General features: G+C 43.3%; 2 protein-coding genes across 2 annotated transcripts in view; one reads left to right on the top strand and one right to left on the bottom strand.

Moving 5' to 3' along the window:
* Positions 1 to 2,185, top strand: part of cyfip2 (cytoplasmic FMR1 interacting protein 2) — an 84,704-nt gene extending 82,519 nt beyond the window's left edge. The window contains exons 25-27 of the mRNA XM_010794381.1: positions 679 to 822; positions 1,814 to 1,904; positions 2,178 to 2,185. Coding sequence (XP_010792683.1) covers positions 679 to 822; positions 1,814 to 1,904; positions 2,178 to 2,185 — 243 coding nt within the window. The remainder of the gene's footprint in view (positions 1 to 678; positions 823 to 1,813; positions 1,905 to 2,177) is intronic.
* A 970-nt stretch (positions 2,186 to 3,155) lies between these two features.
* The window catches only part of LOC104965424 (myelin transcription factor 1-like protein), a 10,471-nt gene continuing 4,224 nt past the window's right edge, over positions 3,156 to 9,402 (bottom strand). The window contains exons 3-7 of the mRNA XM_010794380.1: positions 8,583 to 8,637; positions 7,003 to 7,033; positions 5,981 to 6,043; positions 4,092 to 4,459; positions 3,156 to 3,169 (exon numbers count right to left, since the gene is read on the bottom strand). Coding sequence (XP_010792682.1) covers positions 3,156 to 3,169; positions 4,092 to 4,459; positions 5,981 to 6,043; positions 7,003 to 7,033; positions 8,583 to 8,637 — 531 coding nt within the window. The remainder of the gene's footprint in view (positions 3,170 to 4,091; positions 4,460 to 5,980; positions 6,044 to 7,002; positions 7,034 to 8,582; positions 8,638 to 9,402) is intronic.

The raw sequence follows: 9,402 nt of genomic DNA, 5'->3' as shown, positions 1-9,402 counted from the left end.
TGCTTTAATGTTCCAAAAGCTCTTTACTTTCTCATACTGCCTGTGCTGCAGCACCTCTTTTCACCCTCTGTCTGAAACCAGAGCCCAGTCTGCTCTGATTGGTTAGCTGGCCGGCTCTGTTGTGATTGGTCAACCGCTTAGAGATGTCCTAACGTTAGCCTATTACAAACAATGCATTGGAGAGCTAGTCAATAGGAGTGTTACACAGTGATATTACTTTTGTTGAGGAAGTAAACAAAGGAGTCCAATGGACGTGTTTCATATGGGGGGGGGAGGGTGAGGGAACACAGGGATTTTATCCTTTGCAGACCATTTACATGCACTAAAACCTATATAACACACTACAGGAAAGGGAAACCCCCCCCAAAAGCAGAATAGCGACACTTTCAATAGTAAGATTGAACATTTTTTTTTTGAAAACCTGCCAACAATCATTATACCTTTTTAATCGTTCAGACACACTTTGAATAATTTCCAAACTTAAACTGATGATGTTCCCAGTGACTCAGCGCTTTTACAGACACTCAATCCTGTCTTTCAGTAAACAGCTTGTTAACAAAGGAAAGCAGCAGAACACTTAATGACCTTTCAGACAGTCGTCCTCGCTCCCTGTTGCATCATGGGGGATTACAATGTGTATTCTAGTGATGAATCACATTTTTTTCCCTTTGCTTGCAGACCTTGAATCTGGCGTACAGCAGCATCTTCAGCACTTACAGGAACTTTGTGGGCCCCCCCCACATTAAGGTGATGTGCAGGCTGCTGGGCTACCAGGGCATCGCCGTGGTGATGGAGGAGCTGCTGAAGGTGGTGAAGAGCCTGGTGAGTGAAACAGGAAGTGTGGGAGGAAAGATTTTCAATCTCAGAGATGCACCGGTTTTTATTTTCTCGGCCAATTTGAATTTATTTTCACACACATTTGGACTACCTATGTTGTAAATGTATTATCTTTTTAATTTACACACTATGTCTATTGCACGTCTGTCCGTCCTGAGAGAGGGATCCTCCTCTGTCGCTCTCCCCGAGGTTTCTTACTTTTTCCCCCGTTAACTGTGGGATGTTTCTTTGTCTGATGTGTGGGTCCAAAGGCAGAGTGGGTCATATTTATATTCTGTACAAACTGTAAAGACAAATGTACAATGTGTGATTATATAAATACACTTTAATGTATTGATTATTATTATTGAGTCTCCCTAACCTCCTGATCTAAAAGTTTCCTCAGATAAAAAAAGTGAAACACAGGGATAAAAAGGATTAGCCAGAATAACAAATGTTATTTGCTCCATGTTATAATAACAAACAAAGTTTATTGAAGGGCTCTCTAACCTCCATCGTGGCCAAAGCCCTTTTTTTAAATTATGTTTTCCCCTAACTGAGTGTTTAAACCTCCTGATACAAAGTGTCCTCAGGTCAAAGAAACATACTTTTATCTGTTAATATTAAGTCCACGATATTCTGTGTAAAACAATAACAGACACATGAAATATTGAATGAAATTACTTTTTTTCTGAATTCCTTAAATAAAAAAATATGTGTGATAAACGGTTCTTCGAGAAATAAAGAAAATGTCATCTTCAAAATATGCGAAATAAAAGTTTATCTTAATATAAAGTCCAAGTAATTTTGTGTAAAAACAAAAAAATTACCAATAATAGTCACACATCAAATTTAAACATGGCAAAATAATCAAATGAAATAAAAGCCTCTATTTTCTTGTCCTGGTCAGATGTATTCAAAGGCTCTGAGAGTGCAGACCTAGCCCAGATGCATTTATTTGAAGTATGCTGCTGAACCCTGTCTTTCTCCATCACAGCTGCAGGGCACCATCATGCAGTATGTGAAGACTCTGATGGAGGTGATGCCCAAGATCTGCAGACTCCCCCGCCACGAGTACGGATCCCCAGGTAGGCAGTCTTACTTTTTACCTCGAGCTAAGGTGCTGTTTACACGGGAACGAAACGGGTTGTATCCGCTGCTTTTCTCTTTCGTATAGCCCGTTCGTTCACACGAGGCCGCAACGGAACCGCGGAAACGGACCGTTAAAACGATAACTGGTCCCAAGGTGGATAGATCTGCGGACGGAACGCTCTGGGGGGCAAACGGCTCCGTGTGTACGTCCTATACGATAATTTTCCTGATAACGATGAAGCCATAGCTCCGCCTCTCCCGCTCACTAGGGCTGTAACGATACACTAATCTCACGATACGATACGATACACGATATTGAGCTCACGATACGATATATATCACGATATTCAGCCAACGATACGATTCGATACGATTCGATATAATTCGATACACTTACATCATTTTCTGAAAGATTTTAAAGGGACAGTGTGATTTTGGTGACATCTTGTGAGTGTTCCATTGACTTGGATTGAATTAATTCAACTGAAAACTNTGCTGCTACTGCTACTGACCATGCTACAGATGTTAGTGCAAAACCTACAGCTCCTCTACCACAACCATCAGCAACAAGTGGACATGGAGAACTACATGAACTACATGTTGCTAATTCCACCACGGAGAATAAACAGAAAGGCAACCATGGGAACCATGCTCGGGGGGTCTTCTTCGCTGCTTTTGGTGTATTTTGTGGCGGAAGTACAGCGCCACTTACAGGCCCGGCAGCGTCTATCGTTTTTCCAACCCAGTTTAGATCCCACTTCCGCATTACGCAAGCATCGACGCGACGTTACGTCACAGCATCAACCTGGCTTTACATCCCTATGGTTACATCACTGCCTCACGCGGCACACCCGCGAAATCTGAATCTGACAAGCGAAATACCTTCCTTTTAAACGCCGCATAATATACAATATAATAGTGCTTCTTTGTCAATATGACTGACGACCACACTTATGCAGTGCTGAGGTAATGTTGATTCATCATTTAATATGAATTCCTGATGGATATAAGAGGGATACATTAGCAAACATCTGTATATATCTAGGTATCATTAAATAATGCTGTCAGATAAATGAAGTACACAGTAAAGTCAAGGTTATATTCAATATTCTGCACTTACACCAGCTGATAAGATATTTCAAACGTCTTTTTGTCCCGAAAACGACATTTGAGGATACACACAGGCTATTTATAGAATACAATCTCAGGACTCTTCGATATGGCTTTGATTACAGGATCGTTTACTTTCAGTCAACAAATCCTTTGGAAAGACAAAAAACAACTATTCAATATCCTGCTTTAACGCGACCGCTGCCGAAGATGAAGTCTATGACGCTATCGCGTAGAGCTACGTCGATCCTTGCGTAATGCGGAAGTGGGCGTGGTTAAATCTAAACTGGGTTGGAAAAACGATAGACGCGGCCCGGCATATGTACTACAGCGTCTCCAGCGGGTCGAGCGGTCTCGTGTGGAGGGACACGTTTATTGAGCCGTATCCGTGTGAACGGAATACTTTTTTGATATCGAATTCGGTTCGTTTGCATTTGCGGTCCCGTGTAAATGGGGTCTTTATCATCACCTCCATACACTGAAATACACCGCCTGCTGTGACACAGTGTTGGTGTGAGGCAGTGTAGAAGCACTCACAGTCCCCTAGTGGTCATTAGGAGAACTCACTTATTACTGACCTGCATTTTTGTTTTGCTGTCTGTCAGTTGGAGTAAAACTGACAAGTGCACTCTCAAGAAAACTATGAAGTATATATTAAGTCTTGCACAGTAAACTGAAACATATCAAAGTCAACTTGAATCCAAAAACTCCACAAAATATTTGTATTTGTGTCACTGATTCTTGGAGCTATTCATTGATTTATGTTATTTAATAGTTAAACATTTATTTTATTGCTGTTTTAGCTTGGAGTGTATTATTATTTACTGTCATTATTTATGGCTTTGATGTACTCAAAACCCAAAGATAACTAATTACAAAGGAAAAAGAATGGAGAAAAACAGCAAATATTCACATGTGAGAGTCTGGAGCCGGTGTTTGTGTGACAGTGTTGCTGGCTGAATGAACTTACATGATTTATTCAAAGCGTGAGAGTATTGCTTGAAAGCTCCTGACTTTAGTTGTAGCAGACTCTTCCTCACCGTGAAGAAGAGGATGACTGTGGTTTGTCTCACCTGCATCAGCGGCAGGTGTGTTCTCCTCCTTCTCTTCTTCCCTCTCCTCTTCCTGCTCCATCTGTGTCTCTTCCTCCTCCTGTCCGTGTGTCTGTCCGTTCTGCTTCATGTCCTCTTTCTCTTCGTCCCCTTCTACAGCTGCCTCTTCCTCCTCCTCCTCCGCCTCCTCCACCTCCTTGGTCTCTGCTCCTCTCTCTCCATCCTTCTCTCCCTCCCCCTCGCTGCTGCCGTCGCTCTCTGCGCTGAAGCCCTCGTCCAGGGCCAGTTTCAGGGGGTTGGACCTCCTCTTTGGGGGGGGCAGCTCTGCGTCCTGCTCCTGCTCGGCCTCCTCTAGACGACGCTTCCTGGCTATGGGACATCCCAGAATGCTAGATGAAGACAGAGAGGGGAGGAGGGATCATAAATGGTGACATCACAGACACACCTGCACTGAAAAAACTGAAACGTTGACTTTCATTAAATGTATTATGTCAACAAATTCCACATAACTGCATTAGATTAGTTGAAAGCAATAATATTAAGTTGAACCTAATATTTTTTGGGAAATCATGGGAAATTTGTAGACATAATTCATTTAATTAAATTCAACATTTCCGTTTTTTCAGTGCATGTTGTAGGCAAGCATTACTATGCTGTTATGGAAGGCTGATTCCTACAGGTTCTCACAGGGTTGATCTACAGTCTTTGAGCAGATGAACTAGCTGAGCAGCTTTGACTTTAAAGTATAGTCGACAAACACTTGTACCGTGTAGTATTGCAGCACTCAAAATAACAGAGGAAAAAATACAAGAAGAATTTGTGAGTGACTATAAGCAGCATGATGGAGCGAGTTTGTGTGTTTTGACATGAAGAAGGATGGAGTGGTTGGAGTCAACACCTGGGGGGGAGGGGCATGCATGCTCACTCGGAAATCAAACCACTCTCCACCCTCAGCCAATTGACTGGAAGGTTTAATGAACAACTTGTATGGAGAGGCGGGCGGGCGGGCAAGGCAGCGGAGGGTGAAATCCAATAAACTCCCTCTCACTCTCACCTGGGAGATGCCGGGGGAGATTGAGGGACGATCTATAAACAAAGTGCATCTGAAATTGCCGGCTGAACGAATACACATGTAAACAGATAACTAATATCTGCCCCTCAATAAAGAGCAGTCACAAGCCAGCGAGCAGCCCCCAGTCTGCGTGGTCTCTGAGGGCGGTGGGTGCAGGCGGGGCGGGGGAGAGGATTTAACTCCAATGAAAAACCTGGAGAAATCAAATTTTCTGCAGAAAATTATGACTTAGGTTCAGATTAAGAGGCTCTGAGAGTTTCTGTTATCTCAAAAAGAGCTATTCTCTAATAGTCCAATCTCAAGATCTAAAGATGTTGATGTTTAACCTTTCTTAAGGATTATTTCTCGCTCAAGAAGCTATAACAATTCCAATAAGGAATTTTGAACGTCAATCCAAACCATTAGTCACCCCAAATGTGAGGTATCGTAATGAAATGACCAGAAAAATAAAGCAGAACAAATGATTTCTGTCAAACAAAGTCGGGTTATTTATTTTAAGATTGCCCGTTTCTAATTTAATAGTTAAAAAATTACTATTTTGTTGATTCAAAACTGCTTTTTATGACAGGCTCTGCTTTGCTTGCTCTCTGCTAGATCCTTGTTGTTCTAAAGTAGAAACCACCCCTCTCTATGCTAACCGGCTGTAGCTTCATTACTAGCACACAGGAGGAGTAGGATTGATTAGAGTAGTATTGATCTCAACAAGAAAATGTGTTTTTTTAAACATAATATCGAATCACATGGTATTTTCCACAAAGCAGATTGATGCTGCGGGACGAGGAGGACAGACAGACAGAGAAGAAGGACAGACAGTGGGTGGCTTTTTAATCTGCCCTACCTTCTGTGTCGTGAGTATCTCCCACTGATATGGCCAGTGCCATTGCATCCAGGGGTGGGGCAGCTGGATGGGATGGATGGAGGTTAGAGATTATGTTTAAAGACACTGTGCATTTTAGTCCCTGAGCAGCAGCAGTGATAACCACAGGCAATAAACAAAGCAAATTAAGATAAACAAAGCAAAGACATGCAACACATATCACACAAATGCACATGCACAAAGATACCCATCCAGCAGACACACATAATGCATGAATGCAGGTGGCATCAAGCCGGAGAACATAATGTCGTACATCAACCCTGGCCTATATCCTGTTACTATGAGCGATAAGGATCAGCCGCGAGCCGCTGTAATTTCCCCTGCTCGGCTCTGCTCTCCAGTCATCGTCATCATCATCATCATCATCATCATCAGCATCATCATCAGCACCCCCCGCTCCTCTCAGGCAGGTTGCTATGACCCCTCAGGACGGCTCATTTCAATTCTCATTAACTTCCCTCAGCAATTGCCCTTTATTACTCCAATTATCCTTATTATTAATTTCACTTATAAAAAAACGCTGCATTTGCATTTTAAATCAGGCGCTCTGGCCTCCCTACTGTTTTTTTTTTCTTTTGACGAAAGCCTTTTTTTTCCTGGAGTGCTGAGCTCAGATCGATACTCAGAGGTGAAGTGAGACAAAATGAGGGAGGATGAAAATATGGTTTGGGAGGGGAGAGAAAGGAGCACAATGGGCTTCATGGCCCTGAAAGCTCCCGTCTGGTGGGGAGGGAAGAGGAGAAGCATCCTCTCTCCCCTGCACGCTGGATCCCTCCATTGAGAAAGATCAGACCCCTTTCAATGCTGCTACTGTATGTGTTCATAGCAGGAAACGGCAAAAAGCTGTGAGAAATCAATAGCAGCCTGTTGGAGGGACTGACCATGAGCATAGATGCACCGATAGTAAGTCTACAAGCGCCGGGGGGTGCACATAAAATAACTTTATGAAATGAATTTGCACAAAGATGAAGGTGTTTTCTTACCTCGGCTCTTGTCCTACAAGCTCAATAGGAACTGGGAAAGGGGGAGAAAAATAGGGGGGGAGGAGAAGAAAGGAACAGGGAGGGAGAACAAAGGTGAACGACTGCTCAGAAAGCTGCGCTGCTAAAAGAACCTCAGATCAATAAATCACAAATGCATACGAATCCCATGAGGCTTCCTCATAGAGCTTACACAATGCTGAGTGCATGATCAGTAGGAGTACACACACACACACACACACACACACACACACACACACACACACACACACACACACACACACACACACACACACACACACACACACACATCTACATGCAAGTACACACAAACACATGTTCACAAAGGTGAGTGGAAAACAAACACACACACACACACACACACACACACACACACACACACACACACACATATATATATATACACACACACACACACACACACACACACTGAAGAGAAAACCTAGATCAGCCAATTTCAATTGTGCAGTTCCGGAAAAAAAGTGACAATGAAATGCAGACTTCAGCAATAAAAAAGTGATTAATTGTTGCACCTTTAGTTATTATAATTGGCAAAAGAGATTAGAAAAGGAAAACAGCTCTTCTTTCTGCGACAACTTATAGTAATTGCCTAAAACATAAATCATGCTCAGCTCTAAAACAAAACACACACACACACACACACACACACTGCTCTGAGCTGGTTATGGCCATCGATTGGAAGTTGAGCAATAGAATGAGTTTGGAGAAAGATCCTATTTTCATTTGGAGCAAAGGAGAAAACAATATGATGCTGGAGAATTCAGTTCGGGCTCTGATATCACATGCATTAATCACATGTCAGGAAGAGCGCCGCACTGAAGACACACACACTCACACACACACTATGGTGATGAGTGTGTGTGCAGCATCTCAGTTTCTCAGTCTTTCATCATGCAGCTGCAGCGGCTGGACGCCTTCCTGCGCTCTGAACGCTCTGTGAACTGTTCCTCTCAACACCAACTCACACTCACACATGCAGGAAGACACACTAACATGCACATACATACAAACACACATGGTGACCTGCACTCTTCTTTACTTGTTGTAGTTGCTGATGTGAGAGAAACTGTATTGAACTTTAAGTTTGTGACTAGGCGATGGTGACTCAGGGGGAAATGGACATCCACCAACCAGAGGGTCAGTGGTGACCTCTACAGTGATTATTAGTCCGTGTGTAATGTGGATCTCATAACAGAGTATTATGGCTGTAACAACAGTGTGACATGGGTGTAATAATGGAATAATATGGATGTAATTACGGTGTAATTACGGTGTAATAGGGACATATTAATGTTTAATATAGGTGTAATTACAATGAAATATGGGTGTAATATTGGTGTTGAATGGGTGTAATAACAGTGTAACATTGGTATAATATTGGTGTAACAATGGTGTAAAATGGGTGTAATAACCACGTAATATTGGTTTTATGTAGAAAATACCAATCAATTAATGTTACATAATATTTATATGTGATTGTCCATTTAAGGGTTAAACTTTAAGCACTTTGAGCAGACTTGTTGGAGAGAAATGCCACTCACCTCTGATTCCTTTGGACCGAGTGCGGGTTCGCTTGTCGTCCCCTTCTACACTCATCTGCAGAGGGAGAGGAAGAGGAGGAGGAGGAGGAGAGCGATAGAAGGAGAGGACAAACAAGGAAGAGAGAGGCCATCAGTGATAATTTCTCAATGCTCAATTCCCCCCCCCCCTGACTCTCGTCTGCGTGGTTCGCTTCTCCCACCGGCCCCAGGTGTGTGTGTGTTGTGTGTGTGTGTGTGTGTTGTGTGTGTGGTGTGTGTGTGTGTGTGTGTGTTGTGTGTGTTGTGTTGTGTGTGTGTGTGTGTGTGTGGTGTGGTGTGTGTGTGTGTGTGTGTGACGGGTAGAAGAATTTTCCCAATAATGTAACAGAAAATATCGTGCGGACACCACAAAAACGAAATAATGAAATATAAGACCAGCCCCCGGACACCGGGGGACATTTGTCTCCCGGACGGACAGGCAAGCCGTGTCACATGGTTAGTACACATGGTAAGTCGCACGTCCTTTAATGTCCCTCTCACTACCCTCCACCACACTCCCGCTCCTCCTCTTCACAAGCGTGTTGTCGGCAAAACAAAATGGAAAGGAATGGCAAATAAGGGACAGAGAGGAGGGCCACCTCACACCACCCCCACGGAACCCACACACCCTCTATTGACGCCCACTTCCCCCTCGCTACAAAGACCGCTCCTAACTTCGATATAGCAGAGAGTCGTAAGTGGAAACCACACAAAGTCTCCCTTGTGTCCTCACTTCCCAATAATATGTCAGGGGAAAACTTCGGGGTCCCTCCTGTGTAATAGCACCACACCACAAACACAC

This window comes from Notothenia coriiceps, unplaced genomic scaffold (assembly GCF_000735185.1).
Source record: "Notothenia coriiceps isolate Sejong01 unplaced genomic scaffold, NC01 NC01_scaffold00037244, whole genome shotgun sequence".
Lineage (NCBI taxonomy): Eukaryota > Metazoa > Chordata > Actinopteri > Perciformes > Nototheniidae > Notothenia > Notothenia coriiceps.
The sequence above is the reverse complement of the archived record's forward strand: the minus strand, read 5'-3'. Positions and strand labels throughout refer to the sequence as shown.